The 27,640-nt window shown below is 43.1% G+C and overlaps 2 protein-coding genes across 7 annotated transcripts; both read left to right on the top strand.

Annotated features, from left to right (window-relative positions):
• The first annotated feature begins 660 nt into the window (after nt 1-660).
• Nucleotides 661-11,372, top strand: TXNDC9 (thioredoxin domain containing 9). 5 transcript variants are annotated; one of them, XM_058824700.1, is made up of 5 exons: nt 661-679; nt 2,998-3,214; nt 5,376-5,494; nt 7,363-7,617; nt 9,836-11,372. In XM_058824700.1, exons 2-5 carry the CDS (start codon nt 3,026-3,028, stop codon nt 9,951-9,953), a joined length of 681 nt encoding a protein of 226 aa, XP_058680683.1. In that variant the 5' UTR covers nt 661-679; nt 2,998-3,025; the 3' UTR covers nt 9,954-11,372. The 5 variants fall into 5 exon arrangements, with proteins under 5 accessions (XP_058680683.1, XP_058680684.1, XP_058680680.1 ...); XM_058824701.1 differs by lacking the exon at nt 661-679 and adding an exon at nt 1,125-1,340; XM_058824697.1 differs by lacking the exon at nt 661-679 and adding an exon at nt 1,330-1,457.
• Nucleotides 11,373-18,941: 7,569 nt separating this feature from the next.
• Nucleotides 18,942-25,161, top strand: LOC131554544 (lysozyme g-like). Of its 2 annotated transcripts, XM_058800021.1 has the most exons (6): nt 18,942-19,002; nt 20,225-20,299; nt 21,101-21,190; nt 22,755-22,954; nt 23,174-23,312; nt 24,069-25,161. In XM_058800021.1, exons 2-6 carry the CDS (start codon nt 20,257-20,259, stop codon nt 24,197-24,199), a joined length of 603 nt encoding a protein of 200 aa, XP_058656004.1. In that variant the 5' UTR covers nt 18,942-19,002; nt 20,225-20,256; the 3' UTR covers nt 24,200-25,161. The 2 variants fall into 2 exon arrangements, with proteins under 2 accessions (XP_058656004.1, XP_058656005.1); XM_058800022.1 differs by lacking the exon at nt 18,942-19,002 and having other exon boundaries at nt 20,228-20,299; nt 22,758-22,954.
• The last annotated feature ends 2,479 nt before the right edge of the window (nt 25,162-27,640 follow it).

Here is a 27,640-nt window from a genome sequence, read left to right as displayed (position 1 = left end):
CCGATGTTCGCAGAGACAGCGAGGAAGCGAGGCAGCAAGCACTGCGTATTGGGGCAGAGGGGCTTCAGGAGCGACCTCACCTTCTTGTGGCCACTTTCCTCCGGAGCAAAGCAGGATGGAGCAGAAATAACAACGCTCACAGGCAGCACAGACATCATTTCATGTATTTATTTAATAGGCTTTGAGAGCTACACGTGTTCTGTTATTGTCATCACCCTGCCACCGTAACTCCTTTGGTCGACAGAGCAAGGCTCACTGTTCTCTACACCTTTCAGCCTCAAGATCACCACCTCCATATTGCTTCGCTCCCTAACACCCTGACTTCTTACTTCCCTTTGCCTTTATACAGCTGTAGCTCCTTATCAGCCTCTCCCTCCCATGCTCCTGCAGATAAGGCCGAGTTTATCTTCCCACCGCACCTTCCCCGTCCTCGCACTTCAGTACCGGGGAGCGAGATTTCCAAGAAAAAAGAAAGCAGAACACGTGTGTTGCATTTTGGGTTTTTCGGGGGATTGGTGATTTGAGGGTTTTGTTGTTGTTGTTATTGCTGCTGCTGTTTTCTTTTCTAAAAAAACCCACGCTTTAATGTTCCATTATTTGTATGAGCGGATCTTCCAGCGCACTTGCAGAAGAAGCAAAGAGACGGCGAGCCGCGGCTGCCGGCACAGCCCGGTTCTCGGTGAGCCTCCCGGAGCTGCGCAGCCCCCGCAGCGTTACTTACCTCACGCCATCGCTCCGGGGCCCGGCCCCGCCGCTCCCGACCGCCACACGCCCGCCGGGGCCTCACGCCCACCCCCGAGCAGGAATCCCCCACAGAGCTGCAGCGGGCGCTGCCACCGGCCCCTCAGCAGCCACCCGAGCCACCTACGCGAGGGGAAACTGCCTTTGAGGCAGGTGGCGTGCGCTGCCCCGCCTCTCGCGGCCAAGTCCTGCCCCTCGCAAGCACGGCGGGAGAGGAACCGCAGCGCCCCAGCAGGCGGGTGCTGCTGGCGGAGGCGGGGACACCTCGGGGCGGAGCTGCGGCGGCGCGGAGGGTGGGACCCCCCCAGCCCGCGGCTCCCGCCCGCAGGTGCGGCCTACACACACACACACACACACACATACGCACGCACACGCACGCACACACACATTCGCACGTACCCGGCACGGGGCCCACGCGCGCCAACTGGGCGCGGGCCCGCGGCCAGTCAGCGCGTCGGGGGCAGTTCCGCGGGTGCGCGTGCCCGCTTTGGCGGCCAATCAGCGCGTCGGGGGGAGTTCCACGCGCGCGCCGTGCGCCCCGCGCTGACTCTCGCGATAGCGGCGGAGGGGCGCGGCCGGCGCGCGCGAGGAAGCGGAGGGTGAGCGGCGGGTGCCGGGAGCGGGTCGGGGTTGCGGCCGCGGGCGGCGACACCGCCAGCACCGAGCCCGGGGCAGGGCGGGCGGCGCCCCGCCCCTGGAGAGTCCTCCTGAGCCGGGTGCGTGCATTGCCTGTGGCGCTATATGTAGCGAGCCCGCGGAGGAAGGCGCGCGGCGCCTGCGCAGTGTCCTCGCCGTGAGCCGCCCCTCTCGTCCGGGACCCCGGCGCCGCTTCCCGGCCGAGCGGCGGAACCGCGTCCCCGCCGGCACCGCCGAGGCTCCCGGCTGCGTGGGGAAAGCCTCTTGGCACGCGGGTTCCGCGGCTTGGGAGCCGGGAGAGCGCTGGGCAGCTCGGCTTGCAGTGGGGGCTGGCAGGGGTCAGTGCTGCTTTTCCTGCTGATTGCTTGGAGGAGCAGCCTCCCTTCGCCCCAGCTGGCCCCAGGTCTCTCCGTGCCTGGAGACCTGCTGGCCTCTGATCGCCGCCGGCAGGTCACATTGCCTCTGGAAACATAGGAAAGGGTGGGGGACAGACAGACTTTGTGGGCAGCAGCTTTGGGAGAGGGAGGCAGAGCGAGCGTGGCGGTGACACGCGTGGCAGCGGGCCGGGCGCTGCTGCCCTCATCTGCGAGCTTCTCCCGTCCGTGCCTAAAGCGTTTCTCTGGCCTGTGTGGGCACGGTGTTCCCAGAGCCAGTGACGCTGGCAGACCGCCTGCTTTGAAATACAGCCAAGAGTACTCTGGAACGCAAATTCGGCACCTCAGGTCCGTGGTCAGCAGGTTGAGAGTCTCAGTAGGGTGACTGTGCACTGTCACTGTTTCAGGACTGTCAGTCACTGCACTGATAATTTTCTGCACTGTAAGTTTATTGGGGAGAAGAGTCGATTGTGTTGTCACAAGTCTTCATGCACTCTGATTAGTGTTCTGTGTCTTTTGATGTGTTTGGGCAGGGAGAACTTTACAGAAAATTATTTGGCTGTGTTTCTTCACACAGCAATTAGGTAGTGGCTTTTAAATCCTCTTGCTGGCTGCTATAAGTTGCTGTTTGCAATAGCAATTTTCTGGAACTAATTAAAGCAGTGTATTGGCCTAGAGCATTTGCTGTTGAGCCCCTTGTCTTTCTTGTAGCTGAGGAGAGGAGTGTTAATTCAGATTTATATATGTTAATGTGCCTGAGGGGCTTAAAGTAATTGCATTTGAACTACTGGTACAAACTTACATACTGAGTGTTGCTTAGACTTGTTCTGAGGCATCCTTTACCTCCTCCCAGCAGCTTGGAGCTCTCCGACTGAATCATCTTGTTTCAGAATATTTATTAAAGTAGGCACATCTGGCTCAGGATGGGTGTCCTTTTGGAACTGATGAATTTTTCTTCTTTATATTAACAAGCAGTTTTAGGTTCCTGTGCACTTTCAGTAACTGCCTTTGGGGCTGAAATAATAGGACTTAATTTATATCTTTGTCATCTGTGTTCATCATGAAAGTATTCTTCAAAATGGGTTGCAATAAAGAAAAGAACTATCTGCTAACTACTCCTGTGTTCAAATAGCAGAGAACTTTGGTTTTTTGTGGTGTGAACTGCAAGCAAAGAGAGATCAGAGTTTAAATTAAGTGTTTGTGTAAATTCCTTGTATGTTAATTCCTTTTATCGCTGTTTCCACAGCTCTGAAGAGACCACTTTCCAGCTAAAGATGGCTGCTGATACCTCTGTGGATATCCTGCAAAAAGTTCTGGAGAATGAAATACTTCAGTCAGCCAAGGTTGTGGAAGAACATCTGGATGCTGAACTACAGAAGCTGGACCAGATGGATGAAGATGAATTGGAACGCCTTAAACAGAGGAGGCTTGAGGCCCTAAAAAAGAGCCAGCAGCAGAAACAAGTAATTTCTGTAGTATAGACTCTTGATGTGTAGAGTGTAACAGAATTTTTGGAAATTGTATATGTGAACTAAGTGTTTTGGGGTTGTTTGGTTGGTTTTGTGGATTTTTCCCTTTCTCTCCCTTCTGTGTTTATTAATTTTAAATTATCCAGGAAAGTAAGTGTCTGTCCATGTGTGCATGCTTTGTGTTTTTTAACAGAAGGAGAGAAGCACCTCTGTGGTTGTTACAGTAAGGATAGGATAAGGAGTTTCATACAGAGATTTGAGTGTGTCCCTGTTCACTGAACATTGCTATCTAGAAGCATAAGTCCTGTAGCCAACCTAACCATAAGGCTTTAGGCTCTTTCTGAAGTGTCTTCTTCTGAAGCTTCTGGATTTTTACTTACAGCATGTGATATGTGCCCCCTTGTTAAGGTATTTTGTAGAAGGGTGAAATGGCATTTTTCCTTGTTCCTAGGCTGGAATCATTTGTCAGACTCCTTTTGAGCCAATGAAATGTTGGCTTTGTGTGACTGCTCATTTCCTCCTACAGGAAGGAAATACTCCCTTGGGACCTGACACCTCATGTCAAACGAGGTCTTTATGCTCCCTGAGAGCTCTTTTTGAGCAATAGCTTACACCATAATTTTGGTAACATATGGTGTGAGACCTGAATTACAAGTAAGGAAGCTGTAGGTTTCTCAGCTTATTCCATCTGAGCTAACCTAAACAAGAAATTGATTGTGGTGGGGGAGAAGTGGCTTGGCTGAAAGGAGATGCCTGGCTGTGATGGAGTCCTTTAAAGCTGGTGCCAGACTTTGAAATGGGAATGCAGTGAAATGTCATGGCATGGCTGGGGTGCTGCAGGACAGGCAGCACCAGCAGCTTTGGATCTGTAAACACAGAAGTAGAGAAAGTGGCACACTATTCACTTGTCTTCAGAAGTTCAGTTTATATTTGAGTCTAGCATTCTCCTTTTTCAGAAGTCATGACACTTAGATGTCCTTGGATGTGAACATGTGATAGGTCTCATGCAAAAACTTCTTCATGTGTTTGAGCTTAAGTCGCTGTTCTCACACACTTTCAAGTGCAAATGTGGAGTAGGATACTGCTCAGTAAAAGGAGTGTGCTGTCACACTATTCCACAATAAATCTGTGGAGAGAGGAATTAATGCATAATCACTGTTGAGGGATAACTGAGTTCTTGATTTGCATCATGGTGACTTCTTCATATGCTCATACTTCCATGAATTTTTAATGTATACAGTATTCAGGAGAGTCTTTGTTCTATCCTAATTTAGCTTACAGGATATGTTTGGTTTGCTTGGAAACCTTTTTTTTCTGTCACCTTCCTAAGACAAAACTGCAAGATTAAGAACAGTGATTTATCTAAATTTTTCCCCCACTGGAAAGTTAAAGTTTTTGTCACTTTTTGTCATACTGCACTACTTCTAATCATGTAGATTAGTCTGTACTTGTTTAAATACACTGCAATTACCTTTTAGTAATGTAGAGGTTGTGGGGTTTTTCCTTTAAGTGTGTTTGTTGAAAATGTGGAAGATTAGCTCTTTGGAAACTGTGTTTGCACACTTAATCAGACAGTTTTTGAAGTTACCTCTAAATTTTAGCTTGTGACATTCTGTTTCTCTATCAGTGTTATGACTGATGGTGCACATGTGTTTTCTGCATGATTTTCTGTGAGCCTGGTTCATGTTAAGATCCCTTCAGTGTATATTTGATAGGTAAACATCATTTATTGCAGATGAGTTAGTAGGCTTTTTCTCTCACAGATTTTTTTCATAGAGTAAAAAAAATTTAAAAATGTATTTAATTCATGTAATTACTTGACTAAGTTTAGACGAGTTCTTTGAGCGTACATAAAAATTTTCAAATGCCAAGAGTTTTTGTTGTATTCTTTGAACTACTCTTGTCTTACTAAGAGGCTGCATTGCAGAATTTTATGTAGCTCTGTACAAGATTTGTGTTTACAAGTAAGTAAGGTGGCCTTATCTGTGTATTTTTAAAATACAACTAAAGAGGAGGAAGTAATTTGTTTCTCCACTACTGTATGAAATGGGTTTTCCCTGCAGGCCCCCTCTTCCATTTTCTAAAAGCTGTAGAGTTTGCACAACAGATAGACTAACAACCTCCATACTAATTATTTGCTTTTATGTTTTTCAAGGAGTGGCTTTCAAAAGGACATGGAGAATACAGAGAAATCCCAAGTGAGAGAGACTTTTTCCAAGAAGTCAAAGAAAGTAAAAATGTGGTTTGCCATTTCTATAGAGATACAACATTCAGGTATAGTAAATAAGCTGTGCTGAAGAAACTTTTGTTTAAAGATGTCTACAAAAACAGATGTGTTTTTTGTTCTTTCAAATCCCACTCATGAACAAGCATTTTTAGAAGTATTCACTTTGCTTCATTATAAATCTCAGTCACTTTTCAAGACATTTGATTTTTAAAATGTATTTTTCCACTACAGTTAATCTGAACATGATTGGATAACAATTCATATTCTGCTACATAGTTGATTAGATCATAGATGTTTAACCTCTTTGACAGTATTTGAGAGACTGCTGTGTTTCATTATTAATTTAGTTTGAGGCAGTTGGGTCTGTAAATGTAGAGCATACAAGAGCAGCCTTTCAAAAAGATGGCTTTGGTTAGTCCAGATCTGGGTGGTTCTGGCAAACAGGAAAAAATGCCCTAAATCTTGTCTAGGCATCTTGAGAATTTAACCTTTTACTTTGAAAGGATCAGTTGCAGCTGCTTTCCCTTTGTGCCTGTGCCTTTGTGATTCTGTCACTTTTTTTAGAGTGTGAGACACCAAGATCTGAGAATATGTGGTGACTCAGAATAGGAACCCAAACGAAGATGTCCACTTCCTTGGAAGAATTTTGGAAGTTCTGGGTTGTAGGCTGTTTCTCACTGGGTCTCTCAATGTGTTCTGTTAAAATGCAGTAGCAAAGTAGAGTAGTTTATTGAAGGAGGAGCCATTTGTCCTGGTTTTGGTTCTTTGGGGGTTTTTTTTTCCCCAAAGGTGTTATGTTCTCCCTAGCGTATAGAATATAAACTGAAACAGCCTCCATGTGAGAAATTGCAAGAGGTCAAGGCTGGATTTTGCAGTGAGGTATCCATCATGTCCTACATTTCATAAGTCTTTAAAGCAGTTGTATTTGGCTAGCTTTTACTCAAGAGAGTGAAAGGCTGTCACTGAAGATGAAGCAGCTTATGACAGGTTTGGGTTCTTGTTTCTTGAATCAGCAAAGTCTGTAGGCTCAGACAGGAGAAGGAACTTCTGAGAAAGTGCTTTGTAAAGTGTGTCATGCTGACAAACAGGTTGAAGCTCATGTGTTGGGTTTACCAGCCACCTTATCAAGTTGCTTTCATCTTTGTCCAGTCCAGCTTTTTTGATCTGTTCAGCTCTCCTCTCAAGTTTAAGGACTGTCACATCACAGAGTTCATGCAGCTAAACCAAACTGCTTAGAGAAGGCAATCCAGGAAGCTGAAATTGCAGGTGATGAGTCCATGCATCTCTGTGGTCTGACAAGTATTTTGGGCAGTTCACATCCCTGCCCCATGGCTGAGAAACAGTAGTTGTATGCTCACTCCTATTCCATGGCAACAGAAGCCAAGTATTTTTGCCTTTAGCACTAATGTGCAAAGCAGTCCATGCAAATCACTTTTTTTTACTTACACTGAGTTACTGCATCTCAGCTGTGAAGGTAGTGACTGCAAAACTCCAGAACACTGTAACATTTCTCTGAGGAAATCTTCTATAGAGAAATGTTTCCAGTTGACAGGCAGTGAAGCTTGAACTGGAAGAACAGAAAGAAATGTCACCAGTAAGTGCAGGCCTCCAGAAATGAGGGCGAGGCTTCCAGGTGTACGGAAGGTAATTAGGAAGAAATTAGAGAAAGGGATGGTATAATTATACAGTAGAGGTGCTCCAAGCTGTTCCACTATTAGTCATTAAATCCAGCTACCTCTGAAACATAGTTTGTCTTGAAACTAAATTCTCTATTACAGAGGTAATGCTAAGTATTAACATGATAGAGCTAGTTCTTTTAAACTTTAAACTGCTCCTTTTAAACTTCCTCTCAAATGCATATTCGTCAGCTTATTCATTCTAACACTTTATATATTTTGGGTTAATTTTTCCACAGGTGCCAAATAATGGACAAACACTTGACTGTATTGGCAAAAAAGCACATTGAGACAAAATTCTTGAAATTAAATGCTGAAAAATCTCCTTTCTTGTGCGAGAGACTGCGCATCAAAGTAATTCCCACTCTAGCACTAATAAAAGATGGGAAAACACAGGACTACGTCGTGGGCTTTACTGACCTCGGTAACACTGATGACTTCACTACAGAAACCTTAGAATGGAGATTAGGCTGTGCAGATGTAATTAATTACAGGTAATTAAGTGGTTTGTGATTCTTTTGTTTTCAGATTAAGTACAAAGAGAATGAACTTGCAGACAGGAGAATCTGAAAGGTTGTAACTTCATTATGTTGTATGCTAAAAAAGACATTTAAGAGTTTAATCTAGTTACTTAATCTGTGTGCTCCATCAAGGGAGAGAAGATAATAACTTGCCAAAGAGATTGAGATGTTGTAATGAGTGTTGAGTTGTCCTTTTTGTAGAGTAATAAAAATAAACCCAGTTCTTTTCATGAGGTGTATGGAGTAGCAGTGATGCTCTGATGTGGCTTCAGTGTCATGCATCTAATGTAACCCTATAGCATCTATAGATGCTTCATGTCACTGTTGCAATGCAGTGAAGTCTGAGCATTTTTCGTCCACTTTAGAGAAAACTCAGCAAGTCATCCTTAAACTGCATCTAAGTCAGTATTACATACTTTTTTCTTCAACAAACTGTATATGAATATGAATATTCATATACAAAAGTATATGAATATACTTTTTTCTTCAACAAACTGTACTGAAAATGGAAAATAATTCAAATAAGTGTAAATAAACTGAGTAACAGTACAATATAATCATCATAAGTACCTTGTTAAAGACTACAGAACAAAAGGCAGTAGAAAATATCTGTCACCACAATAGCCTAACTTTACCAGAGAATTATTTACCAAAATTCTGCTTTCCTTTCCAATTTGATTCAAATGTCATCTCTTGTTTTAGGTTAATTTTGCTCTATTGTTTTGAATGTATTTAGTGCACTTTAAATTTTAAATATCATTACCTGACTTTATTTAAATGTCTAATGAGGTAAATTTTTGGCAAGAAGTATTGTATCTTAAAGCCAAAGAAACTACTAGTCAATTTGACTTGGTAGCTGTTGAACTTCGGGTGAAATGACTGAAACTTACAATTTTAAAACAACTGGTATTTCCCAGTCCAGTGAAAAGCAAATATGCAAAGACAGCTTGGATGCAACAGCCTTTTATGGGAAAAATCCTTCACTGGAGTTGTATCAAGCACTGCTGAATTTGCTAAATGTTGATACATTGGCTTATGGCATAATGTTATTTCTACTTGACTCAACTAGTACTGTGAATTTGTTCTTAGCTCCTTGTGGAGTGGGGGAATTTTGTTCTTCGTTCCTTTTGGCAGACCCTGGCTTTGCAATGCAAGCCACATTTCCAAACTGTTCTGAAACAGTTCCCACTTCCCTCTCTCTGGAGTTCCTGAAAAGGGCATAGGCCTCCTGAGAGCTTAGAAATAGTTCTTTTCCTTCAACCTGTAGGATAGCAGATGGTAAAAGGGTATACTTTGTTTAGGGGAAAAACTGTTCAGGTCAAATTATTTGCCCAAAATCAGGATTCAAGTGGTATGTTAACATATGTGATTAGGTTGCAATCTGTGGGCTGTATATTTAGGATTAATATCAGTAAAAGAGTATTAACATTTTGTAAAGAACTACAAATTTCTGAACATCCCTTTATAGCTAATCACAGAAGGTTGCAACCGTTGTAATTGCTCGCTCACTCACTCACTTGGATGCAAACCCCTCACAGGTCATGTGAGCAAAAGCCGGGCACGCCCATTTCTGAGCAGCCAGAGGGGATTCCCCTCCTTGCACAACCCTGCTGGAAGAGAAGTAGGTGCTCCAGTTTCATGTGAAACCTGCTGCTTCCAACAGGGAGCACAGGCCCATTCCCATGGATGCACATGCTGCTGAGAGAGCCCCTGCAGGATCATGGGGGCACTCTGAGGTGTGAGTTCCTGCAGGGAAGAGATAGCAGGGATAGCACAAGGTGCCTTCTGGCAAACCCCAGTTCTGACTCCAGAGTCCTTGTTAGCAACATTTTAGCTTCTTTTGTGCTGGTGCTTCCTCACCTGTTTTGAAAAGTCTCTCTGTAATTCCCTACTTAGGGTTTACTCTGACAGACTGTCGTCTTTAGCATGATCAGTTTGCAGGAAAAGCCTTTTCATTTTACAGCTCCACTTAGAGGTGCTGTTTACTTTCACACGCCTGTCTTAACTCCAGTTATCCAGGCCATCTTCACCAGGATGTGCTATGCTAGCAACACCACAGTGCTGCTTAGGGTACAAGTAGGCATTGTGTTCTCTTAGACTGTGTTTTTCTGTAGAAACAGGTCATGAGACATGATGCTTACTGTCTGGATGAATATGGCTTTAATCAACTTGTCTTACCCTTTTTCTGTAGTGGAAACTTGATGGATCCACCTTTTCAAAGTCAAAAGAAATATGGAACAAGCTTTACAAAGCTGGACAAGAAGACCATCAGAGGAAAGATATATGATTCAGATTCTGATGATGACTAGAAGAGCCGCTAAATATATTTGTAAATCATCTTTTGTTTATGCGTGGTACATTTCTAAGAATGATTTTTATAAAGCTTACTGCTTTTCATTACATCTGCACATAATTCTCATTTTTCTATACAGTTTTATACAACTGAGTCACAGCAGGAAAAAGCTTGGTATTTTTTTCCTCTTTTGGAAGTCATTTGTAATTTGAAAATCTTAGTCCTTCTAACTAAATGACGTAGCAAGTGATGAACTTAAGCCCTTTGTCTTAAGTATAAGTTTATGAAATGTTTTGAAGTAACCTAGAAACTGCTGTATGAAGTCAGACCAAAGGTCCCTCTGGCCCAGGATCCGGTCTCAGTGGCTAAAAGGAGATGCACAAGGAAGAATGCAAACAGGGTGACCAGATAGCAATGTTTCCCCACAGTCTAGTTTAAGTAATCTGTGGCTTGGGGAACACCGTATCTGAGAGTGTTTGCTGCTTAAAATAATAGAAGAAAAATCTCTTTAAATCCTCATAGTATCCAGGCATCCACATCATGTGGCAAGGAGGTCACAGTTTAACTGTGCTGTGTGAGGAACTACTTCCTGTTGTTTTCATTGAATCTAACAAGTTTTTTTTTTCTGTTTTTCATTATTAAAGGAGGTAACATTCACTTCTAAAAAAGATTGTTCTTTATAAGTTCCTCTTCCAGTTGTCTTTTTATATTTATTATTACTTACATTATCAGTAAAGCATCACAAAATTATTAGTAAAGAAATTGTGCATTTTAACAAATAATTGCTTTTCTTATGGTGCCATATCATGCCATTGAATAAATTAACTGCATTGCACTGTAAGTTGTAAAAACAGTCATAACTTCTGTGAATTCTGAAATAGATGGCCAAGAGAAATGCCCTTTTACCATCTACGAATGCTGCATGTCAGAGCTGATCCAGCAGGCAATAGCACATAGCAACAAGCATATTGAAAAGAGCCTTGTTCATGGGTTTGTATCATTCTGTGGTTGTCAATGTGTGGATTTTATAGCAGATGCTTTGTACAAGAGAGTAGAATAGAGAAAAGTATTTGGGAGAAACCTTGATCGTTAAGCTTAGATATAGTGCCGCATACTGTGTACTGTTCTTCAGTGATGGACAGAATTTTTGAGATCTTCCTTGGACACAATGTAAAATTCCTGGCTAGGTGAACCATTGATGGGGTTTTTTTTTCATTTTCAGAAAAATTGTTTGCTTTGTGCTGAAAGATCCTTTTGAGGTGGTACTTTGAATCTAGTTGGTCCAAATAGCAGTGAAATGGGTCTAGCCAATCTTGCTGCCTTGTAGTAGAGAACACTTGTGATTGGGCCAGCCCAGCAATATATCTCTTTAAGTTTAAAAAATTATATTTTATTTCTGTTCATGTACATTGAAATAAAATTATTTTAATTCTAATGTTGACTGCTGTATCCTTTCAAAGAAGATCTAGGTGCTGTGGAATAATTTCTTTATTAATAAAGTCAATCAGAAAGTTTGTTTGAGCCCTTTCTGGATTTCTAACAGGTGATATACAGTTCTGTCCTAACATACAGGATCACTTGAGAACACAATCAACTTAAGATGTGCACAGCTGCCCATTGATCTAGGAGAAGCATAAAGGAGACTTGCTTCACACTGATCACTTTTTTAATCCACAATGCTTTAGAAAGTGCCCCTTTTTTTCCCCTGCATCCAGTTGCATGAAATTCAGGAAACCAATGTTCCAGTAGTATTTTTACAAGTGTCTTAGCAAGAGTCATCACTGAGCCCTAATTGTGTTGAATAAGCTGTGGAAATATAAAATCACCTCTGATGCAGCTGTGTGCTGTGTGGAAACGTGTGGGCTTGTCAGGATTCCAGCACGGTGCGTTGGTGGAGGTTACTCAGTTCCACACGTGAAAAGCCTCATTACAAACTCAGTGCAAATCCTACTTGGAGTCTCTGCTTTCATGTCACTTTAAGCTGATTTTTTTTTCTAGGTTAATCTTCCTGGGACCTCTTCCTTCATCAGGCTTGTAACATGACCACACATACTCTAGTGCTGATACAAGGAATTTGCAGGAATGTGTGGCTTGGGTAGAATCAGGCTCAGGGAATGGGCTGGGTTGCAGGGGACCCTAGAGATCATCTAGTTCCAACCCCCCTGCCACGGACATGGGTAGCAAGGGAAGTTGAGACTGTTCGTAATGTAAGTTTAGATTTATTTTGAAAATAGTAATCTCACAGATTTTCTCTTCAAGTCTTTACTTCCATGGAAACTTTTCTTGTTTCTGTATATTTTGTCTTGAATGAACATTGAATCTTTTACTGAACAGTCGTCTTGGTTACACTTCCATCCTGCATATTACTTTGAGATTAACAAACCCAAAAATTTTATTTTTTGCTGAAACCCAGAAGTTCTTTAAGAAATGGGAAATTCATCTCGTTTGAGTAGCGAGGAACAAATTACTCTTCTGTGGTAGAGTTTAATGATTTTGCCATGCAGGTTAAATTAATGAATTGCCCATGATATAAGACCTGGGACAGCAAGCTACAAGTGTCACAATACAGAGAACACCAGCTCAAATAAATGTCAGCTGTACAGACTTGAAAAGCAGAAAGATAACTTTGTCAACAGCAATCTAGTAGTGATATGGCTGATTGATGAGATGCTAATGATTCTCAATATGCAGAAGAAATGCAAGTTTTATGTGATTAATTGCTTACCACAGATGGATGAGGTATGTCAGGACATGACTGACTAAGATTCCTGAGCTTAGACCAATTACAAAATGGTGCCTGGTCTGGCATGTGTCAGCCATGAAAGCTTGTTGGACAACAAAGAGATGAGAAATGTTCAGGTATAGTTTGGGAAGTGATGGGGTTTATGCCTGAACTCAGCATATAATTTTAAAATGATTAGTGCTTACGTCTGTGCCTGATGCTTGGTATGAAATAATAAAAGAAACCAGAAGGCAAAAATAATAACCAAACAAGATCTCAGTTGTTCAGCTCTTGATGCTGAATTATGTGGACACAGCTGGACACTCCTTGATCACTGACTGATCCTGGCTTTTGCTCTGTTGCTAGAAATCTTTTCTAGCAACAGAGCAAAATCTACCCCAAAGTGAAGTGCTGAGCTGAGCTTTGGGATCTGAGAGTGTGAAGAAGTCTGGTCCAAGAAAGAGGCAGGATGAGAAAAGTTCTGGAGAGAGCATCAACTGAGTAGCTGCTCTCAGACCCCATTAGTAGGCTGGATTACCTGCAAGTGTCACAGGGGTGGAGGGAGGCCAACTCAAAAGATAATTGATGTTGTCAAGTCCTATGTTACAAGTAATCCCCTTTTTTCTATCCCCCACCTAGAAATACTAAAATGAAGGCTTTTCTACAGAAATTTGTATAGAAATTTGTATAGAAATTTGGGCTTTGACCAGTACAGTTTCTAAGACAATCCCTTTGTCTGCCCCATAAGGGTAAAGCTGGTGTTCTCAACCCAGTGTGAGGGATGTTGTCACTTTATCTCTCATATATACACAAACAAGCACTAGCTGCTGAAGAAATAACATGGCTTTTGTACTCATTGCATATACAATAGCTGTGTAACCCACTTTTTGAAAGGAAAATTCTGTCAGGAGTGGCTGATCTGTCTCTTTAGAAGAGCTGCATGTGACAGTTTGAGAGTTATGATCTGGAGCTGAAGAAAAGCCTCTAAGAATCAGAAGGTGAGGGTGCTTGATGTTACAGTAGTCTGCTTGAGAACTCCTCTGAGGAGTATGTTGCTCCTGAGCCACATTTAAAGGATAAATAGAGATAAGTTGCGCCACATTTGACACAAAAAAGATTTACTCTGATCTTTTGTTCTTTGGATCGTGCTTGGGAGCCTTCAGTATTCAGCCAGTTCAATATGGTTGTGGTGATCCAAGACATTGTGGTCTGCCAGTTGCTCTTTGTTCCCTGTCCCTGTGCAGAGCGCTGTTCCTGTATCATATGCTACAGAAGGCAACTTATGTTCATACCTACTTCATCAATTTAAGGTAACACATCACACTGGCTAAAGCAGTACATAGCACCCCAAAGCACTACCCAAAAATACCTTGTTCAAATTTGGTTAATTATTTTTAAGTGCATCTAAACTGAGAAATACTGGGTGCTTGTTGATGGAAAGGAAGTAATTAAGAAAATTTACTTTTAGAGAGCCCATAAGGTGCATATTCTAAAGCTACTTTTTGGGTTTTGATTAATTGTTACAGCCATGGCTTGAGGTGCCTAAACTAAGCCAGCCCTGATCTAGTTGCCATGTAGCTATGTCAGTTCAGTGTTGAATCTGTGTTAATATAATTTGCATTTTGGAGCACAGCCCATTCAAGCATCATCCGCCTGGTGGTATGACTTCAACATGTGACTCTTATAAAAAAGGTTTAAAAATTAACTTACCTTCCTTGCAAAACATGTAATATCCAGAGTAATGATTGGCTTTTCCCAAGATGACATTTTATGAAAATCAGATGATTGATACACAGAACAAAATTAATTACCTTCCTGATCTACTTCCTCCTTGCTAATTATTTCTTTTGTTAGTGCACCACCCTAGAAAAAGCCTGAAATGGTTTCCTGTTTGTTTTCTAGAATGTTAACAGTCTTCAATGCTTTGTATCATTAATTCCAGGCACACAGAAATGTCCTTAATAGTTATCATCAAAACACAGAATAGTTTGGGTTGGAAGGGACCTTAAACATCACTTAGTTCCAAGCCAATGGGCAGGGACATCTTCCATGAAACCAGGCTGCTCAAAACCCTATACAGTGTGGCCTTCAACACTTCCAGGGATGGGGCACCCACAGCTTCTCTGGGCAACCTGTTTCAGTGTCTCACACAAAGACTTTTTTCCTTGTATCAAACCCAAACCTACCCTCTGTCAGTTTGAAGCCATTCCCCCTTGTCCTATCACTACCCACCCTTGTACAAAGTGCCTCCACAACTCTCTTGTTTGACCCTTCTAGGTAGTGGAATGTGCTATAAGGTCTCTCCAGAGTCTTTCCTTTTCCAGAAAAATCCTAATCCTAGCTTGTCTTCCTAGGAGAGGTGCTCCAGCCCTCTGATCACCTTGGTGACCCTCCTCTGGACTTGCTCCAGCAGTTGCCCATCCTTCTTCCTCTGGGAGCCCAGATCTTATGAGACTGTAGTGGAGGGGCAGAATCCCCCCCTCAGCCAGCTGGCCCCAGCTGACTTTGCTGCAGGCCAGACACAATTGCCTTTCTGGTCTGTGAGTGCCCATGGCTGGGTCATGTTGAACTTCTCGTCAACCAACGTCCCCAAGTCCTTCTCAGGGCTGCTCTCAATCCATCCATCCCCCTGCCTATATTTGTGCTTGGGATTGCACCCATGTGCAGGACTCTAACTTGGCTCAAACTTCAAATTACTTTGCTTTAGGTGATAGATCTGTGTTTAAGATGGGATGTGAACAAGCTCTCATAGAATCCAATCCAGTAATCTTTTTGCTAGGACACCTTTCCTGTGGTCAAACTTCATTTTAGAGAACAGAAGGAAAACACTTGTTTCCCTCCCTCATAAACACTTCTGGCCTTAGATACTTTATGTGAAGGCCAGAGAGATGCAGAGGTGGATGTTACTGCAATGCTCATCTGCATTCTTCAGAAAGGCAAGGTAAAGGAAAAGATTGGGACACTCCACACGTGTTTACTTCTGAATAGAGTGAAAACTGACAGCCTCATGTCTTACAAGTTTGAAGACTTGAAGATGTGTAGATGTGTTACTTAGGGATGTGGTTTAGTGGTAGAATTGGCAGTGCTGTGTTAATGGCTGGACTCGATGATCTTAGAGGTGTTTTCCAACCTAAATGATTCTATGATTACTTCCAGGTATGCTAGATGTTAGAAAGAAAAACCTATGGAAATGTAACTATTAAATTGGGTGTGTCCCTTTAAAAGCTGGGAAGGACAACAGTAGAGGATTTGTCTGAGATGATGCTACAGATGCATCTTTAACTGGTCAGCTAGTGGTAGGTATCCAACCTACGTCAGCATGATGGGCAGCTTCCCTATAAAGCAGTTACAAAGTCTGAGAATACCTGGTGTTACCTGTAATTACATCCCAGACAAAAGGAACAACCTGGGAAATTCATCTCCCTGTCGATGTTATGAAACAAGCTGAAACTCACAATGGAGACAATAATTAATGTGAGTATCATTCCAAGTAATTTTAGATGGTATTCTCACCACCCAGTGACATGTGATGCTAAAACCTGGAACCTGAAGGAGAACAACATGTGCAGCATGTAATCCTTTTCAAACTGATGCTCGATTTTGATCACTTCTCCATCAAGCCGAAAGTAAAAAACTTCCCTTGGCATGAGGGGGAAAAATATAAAGTGAAAATCTGTGAGTAGGAAAGAACTGTTGGTAGTGAACCTTGGTGTCCTTTAGATCTCAGTTGTGGTCCCTTCTAGTTTATGTAAGGGGAAAATGCTATTGTGTCAGGTAACATTTTTTGTCCACTCTGCTCTCCCTTTACCTGAATGTAACCAACAGTGTCATTGACAGATCACAGAGAAAGTGTGTCTGTGGTCACTGACTGCAGCTTAATGCCAGGATGCCCATGAATACCAGGAACCTTTCCTGCTTCTTAAATTTAAGATGCAGATACTATTTGATAAGTGAACTCCTCCTCTTTCCTTGACTTTCCATCCCTTCCCTCCCAGTCACACACTGTGCTGACCAAACCCAGCACAAGGAGAACAGGTATTGACATTCCTCCTGATGAAAATTTCCAAATTAAATCTATCATAAAAATGAAAATATGTGCTGTACTAGTGACAGATGCAGCCCACTCTCATTAAGTGGCTCACCTACACTCAATGCTCTGTGTTTACACAGCCCCACAAAGACCTTTTAGCAGAGGATGGTGTTTTCTAACATCATGCAGCTCTCATTAGGTGGTGGTGCCTTGGACAAATGCACTAGCTGAGAGCCCTGCTCCATTCAGTATATATGAGCATGTTTCCATAGAGGCTGCTTGCTTTTGGCTTTTACTCTAAAAGACAGCTGGAAAAATTTGTGTGGATAAAGAGGGTTTGAGTGAGAAGAAGTCCATAACAGTGCTGAAAAAGTATCCTCTTATTTGGGCTTACAGTGGAATTTGTGTGAATACAAGGAATCTGTCCCAGGGACCTAAGAGCTTATAGCAGCACAGATAAAAACTTGCATTTCAAACATAATATCCACTACTCAATGAGTATATAAGGAGCAATGCAATGCAGAAAAGGCATTAAGAATTCATGTGACTACTGTGAAATGTAGAAAAATGTGATTACACGGTAACAAATGAAAGAGAAAAATATGTAGCAAAAGCAAACAGTATTTCAATTAAAAACTTTATCTCAAGGACCATCAGCAAGTGGACAACACATTAGGAAATAAATCTTACCTAAGATTATAGGCTACTTCTCAAAGAAGGTCCCAAGTCATCAGCATGAACACAGGCTCAGTGATAGAGGAGCATTAGTTTTTTGTCACTAACATGATGTTGTTTTTATAAAGCATACCTAGATGTTAAAACTAAATTGTTATAATCTATTTGAGAGAATACATCTCTTTCTAATACAAAATTACTGTCTTGTTCTGTAGAGGACAAAGTAATGTGAAAGAATAAACCCCTACTGGGTTTGCTGCCATCAAGCTGTGCAGTATGAGCTTTTCCCAGAAAATTTCTTCTTCTTCTTGTCCTTCCCTCCAGCATTTAATCTGTAGCCATTGCCTTTGAAAGGATTAAAGCACACTGTACATGTGATGTCTCTATTTTCTAAGTGTTAGACCAGGACAACACCACAAAGATGTGCACCTTACATTATATCAAACTTTACCTTCTGCTGTTCAAAATGTTAAACCCCAGTAAAAGGATTACATGATAGTCTAGTCTGAAATACCACAGAAGATACCAGATATGAGCACAAAGAATTATTGCCTAGCTTTGTTGCAATCCTTGAGAAGGTTTCAGTAGGAGGTCTGTATTTAACACTCACCTTAACCCTTATACCAAACCTCCTGTAACAATGCCTGGTTTTGAACATACTCTTTAGTAACTGGCCAAAACAGCATTTCCTACCTGCCACATCAGTCCCAAAAGAGCAATGGCAATAGATGGATTTGTGATGTATCAAATAATGAAGAGAAAGCAACCAGAAGAAAATCTTTGCCTTCCTAACCTCCATGCATGCTGGGCAGATTCCAGGGAAGAGAAAAATGCGGCAAACAGAACAGGATTGAAGGGCACTAGCCTTCCAGACTCTCTTTCCTTCTCCGAGTAACTCAGATGTTTTAGATATGTGAAAAGTGTCTTGGCTGCAAAGTGCAAGTCTTTCAGAGCCCCTCTGTGTGTCCCCACTAACTCCAGTTTATGGGAGACCAGTTTCTTCCTCCTAATTTCTGCTGCAACCTCCTGGCTCCCCACATCTTAAACTCAGACCCTGCCTCTGCTCAAAGTAATCAAGTGCCTGTCCTGAATTGGGTTTGTTGTAAACAATGAAGCTGTGGGAGGATTTTCCTTAATTGTCCTTGTTAAAATTCATATGGTACTTAATTAAAGTATAATACTTAATTAAGTATGAGACTTAATTAAAAGCTTGCCTATCTGAAACCACTGAGGAACCAAGACAAAAACAATCCTTCCAGAAATATGTCCAGATGCAAAGCAAGGAGGGGACTCCACGTGGATCTGTTTTTTGCCTGGCCTCTGCCACTGATTCACTTCAATAATTTCTGCAAGTCATTTATTGTGCATCAATGTGCTTATTGATGGAGGAAAAACAGTGTTTATTTCCTTTCACAGAGTTGTCCTGAGTCTGACTAACCACCCTTTGTGCAAATCTTTGGATGAAGGAAATCTTTGGAGTTTTAAGCTCTTAATATATATTACTTAGTGTACTTTAAAACAGTCATCACAGTAGCTAGGAATTAACATTCCAAAGCCCATAGGGTGGATACCTTTTCCTATGTATATATATAAAAGTCATCAAGGGACCTGCCTCAGAGGAAGGACAACTGAATACAGGTGAGTCTGAATTCACTTACAGAATATTTATTTAGAACCAGAAGCCTTGATTTGTTTTGATTTAGCATTTTGCCAATATTGTGATTGCAATGGTGTTTCTGTATAAGGTCTGTGAGGTTTTTGTGATGGGAGTGGAGTGAAAAAAATTCCTGCATGTGGAAACAGCTACATCCTGTAGCTTTCAATGGGGACACAGATGGATTTCATAGGTGTTGTATCAAACTGTATTTATCTGGGCTTGTGAATACTTAGCCTTAGTGTTAGAGCTCAAACAGAGCTACTGGGTGTACCCTGATCTGGCCATGGGCATTGCTGGCCTGAAAAAGCTTAGTCAGGACAAGAGAGTCTTTCCAATGATACTGGTGGATTATTTGTGTTTCTGCATCCATATAATCTGGTTTGCAGTAGAAATGCACTCTAGAGAAATGGTCACATGCTATTAAAACTAATAATGTTTTAATGTTTTAATGTTTAACTGATAATGCCAAACAGGATTAGTGTGAATTGCCTACAAGATTTGTGTGTATTTTATGTTTGAAATCTTCTTGGGAAAAAAAAACCCAGATATTTGTAAGCCATAAAAGCTGCTCAGTTTAAATGTGTTCATCAGCAAGGCAAATGCAGTCAATTTTTTTTTTTTGCATTTGATAGCTATCATCTGATGATATTTTGGAATTTTATTAATAGGCACAATATACACATTTATTAGTAAAGTGGTTATCTGCCAGTATCACACAGAGAAGTATTATTTCACCAGATAAATGTTGGAGTTGCCTTGCATGTTCTTAGCAGAGTATTAAGGATCATAGTTCTTGATTTTTGATAACAAGTTTTTCCAAGAGCCAAGAAAAAATCCTTTTTGAACAGGGAGGCAGGGGTTGTGTGCACTGTATAGCACATTAGACTTCAAACACCTATAAAATTAAAGCAAAGTTAGTGGATGTGCTCATCATAAAGACACACTATGGGCCTTCAGGAGGGGCTGTATGAGCAAGCAATGACAAATGACAGGGGCTAAAAAAGGCCCCTGCTAGTCCAGGGAACCAACCCTGGTCCCAACCTCCCTAAATGGAAAAAATTCCTCTGCTGCCCAACTCCTCTTCAGCTAATGCCATCCCTGTCTGGTGCCCCAGGGTGGAAGCTTTTGGTGTGCCAACTTTGCTAGAGTGCTGCTGAAAATCATCAGTAATTTCTTCATGTTTTGCAAACCATGTGTTTCCAGGTCTCCTGGGACAGCTGAGGAGAGCCATCACCATGATCCCTGCACTGCTGTTGCTGGGTCTTTCAGCCCTTGTTGGTAAGACAGGTTTGGGTTGCTGTCAAAAGCAGACTGGGAATTGTTTGTGGAAGGGCCTTGGAGCGGAAGTGCAGTAGGCCTGAGGTTCCCTTCCTGCATGGCCCTGTAAGATCTGGTGTGGCTGAAGGTCCTCAGCTGCTGTATGAGGCTGCTTGCTGCCCACATGTGCCTTTTAAAGCAGACCATCTGCAGGATGAGACTGAAGCCAAGGGAGTCACAGCCATGTCTCCTCTTGGTTTTCCCAGCTAACCTTATCCAATCTCTCTGCCTTCTCAGAAATGGTCTCACAAAAGTGGCAATCTGTTTGATGGTGGCTATTTGTCCCTCAGTTACTAGGGAAATAGAGAAATTTTCCCAGACTGAGGCAAGCATTCTCCTGAATTAATTCTTCACCAGGTTATCAAGGGACACAGCAGACAATCCCAGCCAGGGTGCTCAGTGACCACCAGCCATCATCTGAGTGGGTCCAAACACTGAGGGGCATTGGATGAGAACTGCCCTCTGAAATAAATGCAGAGGCTCTGGTTCTCCTCTCCCACACCAGCCTCTAGACCTAACAGGGCAGGTGCATGTTCACCTAAACAGTTATTACATCCATTTGCTTCAATATTCAACTAGAAAAGAGCCAATTTCTGTTCTCCATCTTTCTTTGATAACATTACTGATGGAGACCAGTGGACCCCACACAAGCAGGGCCAGCACAAGGGGATGTGGGTTGCAGGCCTGGGCTCTCTCATGCTTGACTTGAACAATACTGCTCTGAGACCTTCTGTGTTCAAACACTTCTGTTTCATATTTCAGCTCCATCCCTGAGTTACAGTTGCTATGGTGATATAAGTGCTCTTCAAGCCCCCACGATCTCCTGTACACCTGTAAGAGCCTCTGACTGTGGTATGTATCATTCACTGCTTGATTTGTCAACTTGTTTGTACCTGACAGAGAGATGCCTTACCTCCTGCCATTGCCAAACTAAATGTGGTGCAGCTATTCAAACAGCCAAAAGGGAGAAAGCAACACTTCCTCTCCCAAAAGAGCAGGTGAAGCCTCCAGACCTGATGGGAAGTGGAAGGACAAACTTCATGTCCCAAATCAAGATCTTTGGCCTCAAAGCAAAAGGAAATAGTACCACCTCTTTTCAGTTAAAACAGCCTCTTCATCAGCCAGGACTTTAGCATCAGCCTCCTCACTAAGCCCCAGGGCTTGTCTGCTCCCAGGGTAGGATACACAGAGCATGTCCTGAGTGCTGGCATGTTGGCTGAGCTGGCCAGTGCTTCATGTTTCTCTCTTTCTTGCCTGAAGTTACTGCCTGGTGTGAGCACAGAGCTGACTGTGTCACGTTCCTACTGCTGATATCTCCATGTTTCTTGGATGTAGGCTTTTCCAGGGAAGACACCTGACTGTGAGAGTTCAAGCATAGATATGAACCTGCTTGCTTGTTTCCAAACTGTTCCAAATTTGCTTTTAAAAAGCCCCCACTTTCTAGAGATAGAACATAGCTGTTACTGCAATGTGGACAATCTGTAGTAACACACCCTTCAATTTTTTCAAATCCATTTTGAAACTTCACTTCTCTGACTCCAGAGGTATTGGAATAATACCAATATAGCCAGATGAAATGTGCCTGGGCTTGTCTGGCCCTTGCTGCTTGACCAAAAGGCAGCAACTGTGGTGGTTTCACCTCAGAGACACCTTTGGCTAGCTGGATGCTGCAGCTGGGCGCTTAGGACAAGTCCAGGCATGCAGGAGCTCAGGTTTACCTTGGCAGAGAACTTTAAGGCGAGGATGAAGGAAAGGAGTTGGTTCTGATGGAGGGTTTCGATCCAGAGCTTTATTCCTGGCACGCAGGCCTCTGAATGCAATAACAGCTCCAACAGGACTCTGAAGTGCATGGTTGTTGTTCCTTTTAACCCGGGGGAGAGGGGGGGAGGGAAGGGGCACGAGGGACCACCAGCCAGGTAGGGGGGAAGTCTCAGGAGACAAATGACACCTGGATGGCCCAATGTCTCTCCAGGGGTGAAAGGCATCTTTTGAATTCTGCCAATCATTTGATGCCCTTCTGGAATGCCAGGACTGACAGACAGCGCTCAGCAGGGGTCAGGGTGTGGAAAGGAGGGATGATTGACACACCTGGCAGGGAATTATCAGGCAGGAACCTGGGGTATCTGAGGCAAACCATGACATCACACTGCAAAACAGAGGTGCAGCAGAAGAAGAGGACCATGCATTCCACCTCCTAAGAAGCCTCCCTGTTTTCCTGCCCATCCGTGGGTAGTGGAACAGCAGCTCCCTGGCCATAGTTAGAGCCAATAGAGCTGTGCTTGTTCCTAAAACCCTACTGCCCAACTTGATGTAGATGCGATTTCTTGAACATTTGAGTACTCCTTTGACACACCTGCTCACGGGGAAGCCAGGGGTTTGGGCAGGGCTGTGTGTAAGTCTGCCTTTTCCTATGCAGCAGGATATGCCATGATACGGAGGACGGCTGAGGCAGACCTGCCACGCCTGAGGAGATACGAGATCCCAATTAAGAGAGTAGCCAGAAACCTGTGCTTGGATCCAGCGCTCATCGGTGCCATCATGTCCCAGGAGAGCCGCGTGGGCCTGCTCCTGGACAACGGCTGGGACCGCGCGCGCCAGAAGTACGGCCTGATGCAGGTACTGCAGGGTGACAAGCATGAGCAATAGCAATGTAGTGCACACCCCAGGCTTTATCGCATCAAATCACTGTTCTGTGTTTGAAAGAGCACTTTATTGCCATCCCTCTGTATCCAAGGCTGTCCTGAATAAGGTCATTCAATGAGTCAAAGCCTGGGAGGGCAACGAAGAGGGGGAGGCATTCAGAGGGAAACCTGTTTTCTTGCTTGTCTTTCCTAGATCAGCAGGCAGCAAGTGCAACCTTCTGTGACGTGGGATAGTGAAGAACACATAAATCAGTGCTCAAATATCCTGGTTCTTTCCATTAATGAAGTACGGGCAAGACATCCTACCTGGTCCTGGGACCGGCAGCTGAGAGGTACGGAATGGGCTTTGTACTAGGGAGGGACAGACCGACTGATGGGAATGCTGTGTGCTTGTTGGTGTCACTTTTGAGGGAAAAGGAGCATCAATCTGGCAGATTTTACAGCATCTCGTACGAAATAAAACCAAAAAAAAACAAAACAAAAAAAAAAAAAAAAAAAAAAAAAACACAAAAAACCCCAAACTAACAAAATAAACCCCCAAAGCCCCAAAATAACAACCAGAACCAAAGTTTTCTAGTTGAACAGAAGCAGTACCAGACCAGCAGACTGGCAACGAGAAATGGCTGTTAGATGGATAAATAAGATAGAAAGTAACTAAAGAAAAGTCACTGGAGAATGCAGAAACTGAGGCATCACAACACAACAGAGTTATTGTGGCAACCTGTTGTGTCCAGGAAGATTGCATCCAGGTTTCCTTGTAGTCTGTGCTGTGTGCTGGTTTGTTCACCCTATGCTATTTCTTACTCTCCCTTCCTTGCTCTGCTGCTGCCCTTCCTTTCCTCTGATTACACCCCTTCCTGGTAACAGTGTTCCATTTCCACCTGCATTTGGAGAGAGTCATGGCCTCCTTCACTACAGCAATAAAGATTTTACAAAATCAGTCACTTTTCAACAATAATGTACAATTGGCACTTTGTCAAGCAGTTCCTGTTTGATGAGATGCATGGTGGTTTTTTGCTACAAATTTTTGCTCTTAAATCCCTATTTCTTACTTACAAGCCCATAAACTTCTTCTTAACTCTTTCCAGGGGGAATCTGCACCTACCATGCCAGAATGGGCAACGTCCAGGTCTACGAGGCAGACCCATGCAGCAGCGACTACAACTACGTCAACAGCGTGATTAGGAGAGCCCAGTACTTTAAAAGAAATGGGTTCTAGGTCTCAAACCCACCCCACCACGGAGCCTCCCCTCTGCAGACTGGCCCAGCAGTGATGTAGTACCCACTACAGCCCAGTGCTGTAGTACCCAGAGCAGTTCCTCAGGTCTCCTGGCAGGACCGATGCTGGTAGCATTGCCAATGTCACCTTGCTCGCTTCAGCAAACCCCAGCCCCCTGCTCACTGATGGGCAAGCTCAGAACTGACTTCCAGGACATCCCCAGGGATGAGATTCCACCAGCTCAGGGCCTTTGAAAGGCAGATGGGGACACATCAGCAATGTTTAAATTTTGAGTGAGGAAGGTGACTCTTCCTGTTAAAGCTGCACCCCAGGGCTGTTTGTGCATCTCCCAGACGTGGACACAAACAGGTCTCCTTGGGCATCAGCTGCACTCCTCCCATCTGCATCCACCTTCTTTCCTCTCCATGGCCAAAGCAGGCCATGAATAGCCTGTGTTCCTTGCCTTGGTGCTGCTGGCTAAGGAGCAATGAAGAGACTTCTCTGCAGTAGTTGAGTGTTCCTGTAGCCAACCTTCAGGGGAACAATACTAAACATCTTTGGTTGGTCTCCTGAATCCATGGCCATGGTGCAGCTGGGGACCTCATCGTGGCATCTATATGGAAAATACTGCAAATGCCAGAGCAGGCAAAATGAGCAGCTTTCCATCAGTGAGCAGCCCTTGGAGCAGGAGTCAGCCCCATATGTACCCACACCAGGAGCCATATCACAGCAATAGTTTTGGTAAAAAACCCCACAGCCTTTCCTGGTTTAACTTTGGCATATTTATGCTGAGGTTCCTCCAAATTTAAAAGCATTTCAGCATCTGTCCCTGTGCCAGGAATCCCAGTTTCTAATAGAAGTGAATGAGCTCTGGTCTGTTTGAAAGTGGATGGGTCTCTTGGTGCCAATTTATTAATTAGATAATAATAATTAGAATAAGACAGAAATAAAGATAAATGTTAAATCCCAATGTTTATTTTTTTCAGTTTCATGGGACTCAGTGGGTAGCTGTGGGTACAGCTTGAGTAAATAACCCCATTCACTGCTCTTGGAAGGGGTCTAAAACTCAGTTTGAGAACAGAGAGAGGATAATGGTGTTGCAGACTGGATAGGTCAGAAGAGCTGGGCTTGAGTCTGGCTGCTGACCCAAACTTGTGAACATGGTAATAGGAATGTTCACATTTAGCCTTTCAAATAACCATTTTGGAGGCGTCAGAGTACTTTTCTTCCAGCTGCCACCATTGCTGATGCAGCAGTGATGCTCCTGGCAGCCCTTGCCTGGCAGCAAGCGGCAGTGCTGTGCCTGTGCCTGGGCTGCCAGGCAGGGTCAACACTGGCAGCATGAGAGCTGGACTGGAGGCAGCTTTTGCCAGCAGAGCACTTTTAACACTGTGCCCCTTGTCTTGCCAGTCCCTCATCTGCTTACCATCAAGGCAAGGACTCTGCACGATTAACATACATTACAAGCAAATTAATTTTATCACCTCTGGAGACCAGAGGGAACCCTATGTTGTCGCAAATGTCACTGATTTCTTTTTTAAGACTAACATAAACAGTTCAGTGTTGAGCAACACAGATATTGAAATTAGTCCTTAATGAAATCTGCACTATATTAATAGAATTTTACTAAAATAATTACTTTGTAACACAAACTTATGACATGTATCACATTGTTGTCTACTTAACATTACCTATGTAAAATTCACAGGATGAAGCCTTTGGTGCATTATGTTATGTAAACCTATGTTACATAAACCTTTTATGTAAAGCCTATGAAAGAATTTTTAGTAGATCAGTATAAATTTCACATGGGGCAGGGAATCTCATTGCTGACTTTGTGTACAAAGCTGGGGCTTGAGTTCCAAGGGTGAACAAGAGTGGATCTTTCTTTGGTTGCCTTCACATCATCCCCCGTTGCTGCCAGAAGCTCCTTGTCACCACTATTGGTGCTGCCAACCCTGCAGATCTCTGAGCTCCTCAGGAGTCCAATTTGAAGCTATGAAGCTGCTGCTTCACATTGTGGTAGCAACACCCAAGAGCCTGCAGACCTGCCTGCTGAGTAGTGCAGCATCACCACAAAGGATTATTTAGATTTTAAAGTCTATTTAAAATTCCAAGTTATGGAAATTCCATATTTTGTTCCAAATTTTGTTTTAGGGTATCAGCATTTTGCAGCAAATACAGGAAATCTCTGCAGAAAATTAGGTGAAGCTTGATAAAATGGTAGGAAGGAGCAAATAAACAATGAAAGTTTAACAGTAGCATGATGCCTTAAGATTTAACAAAAGGTTTCCTGACAAATTATGAGTTCAGATTGTTGCTCCTCTCTGATCTTTTCTGGTCACCTCTGTCCATGTTGCTGGAAGCTCCTTTTCTGCCTGATGTAGACAGAGCAGCTGCAGTCGCACTCTTGGTCACGCTTTTGACCCATGGCCTATTGAAAAAAAAAAACCAAAAAACCAGACATTTTGCAAAGCAAATTACCAAGTAACATATCAGAAAAAGCAGAAGCACAGGAAAGGAAAGAGAAAAACCAAATCAGAGGGGGAAAAAAAGGTCCAGGGAATCAAAGACCAAGACACCTGCCTGAAACAATGAAGAAGGTGCTAGACTAAAGGATTGAATGGTTCCTTCAAGAGATCCTGTAGGACAACAGCAGCAAGAAGCTGTCAGGAGGGTGCTGGCAGCCTGGCTTGGCAGGGAAAAACTATCTCAGATCAATTAAAATCTTTAACTGGGTAAGTGGCCAAGAGAGAAACCATGGTTGTGCCATATCATGAGGTCAATAATGCTTTCAGCAGAAATATGAATTTCCCTCATATGTGAAGGGCTTTAAAATAAATGGAAAAAGCACTGGTTAGCAGCAGCTTCTGGCCAAACTCATGGGATTTCCAAGTGGAGATACACAAGTCTGTCCTACAGCAGTGCCTCTGAAATTTGCAGTCAGAAAATGAATGGAGGACGTGAGCTATCTAACCATGGGCTACATGGAAAGGGAACATGAGTGCTTGTGGTTAGAAACTGTGAAAACCTGTTAGGAACCAAACACAGGAATCAATAAACACAGGTGCAAAACACTCGATGAGGTCAAGCAGCAGTGTAGGAGGTGAGCAACCATCCCACAGAAAGGGCTGGGGATCCTGGTGGGAAGCAAAGTTGATGCCAAACACAGAAGAAATCAAAAAGAAGGAATATCTCATTTGTGAGGTTATCTTTGTTACAGCACTGTGTGTGAAGCACCTGGGGTAACTCTTCTCTCAGCTATTCAGCTGTCAGTCAGTGAGGCTTGGCAACAGTGCTTGAGGCTGTTGCACCAACAAAAATATGCTCAGGACAATCAAAACCCTGATGGAAAGTACAGCCTGTGGAAATAAGGAATTAGATCTTCCCCTCAACCCAGAAAAAAAAAAAAAAAAAAAAAAAAAAAAAAAGAGAGAGAAA

The sequence above is a fragment of the Ammospiza caudacuta genome, chromosome 2, assembly GCF_027887145.1.
Source record: "Ammospiza caudacuta isolate bAmmCau1 chromosome 2, bAmmCau1.pri, whole genome shotgun sequence".
Classification (NCBI taxonomy): domain Eukaryota; kingdom Metazoa; phylum Chordata; class Aves; order Passeriformes; family Passerellidae; genus Ammospiza; species Ammospiza caudacuta.
Note: the sequence above shows the minus strand (reverse complement) of the source record. Positions and strands in the feature narration are given on the sequence as shown.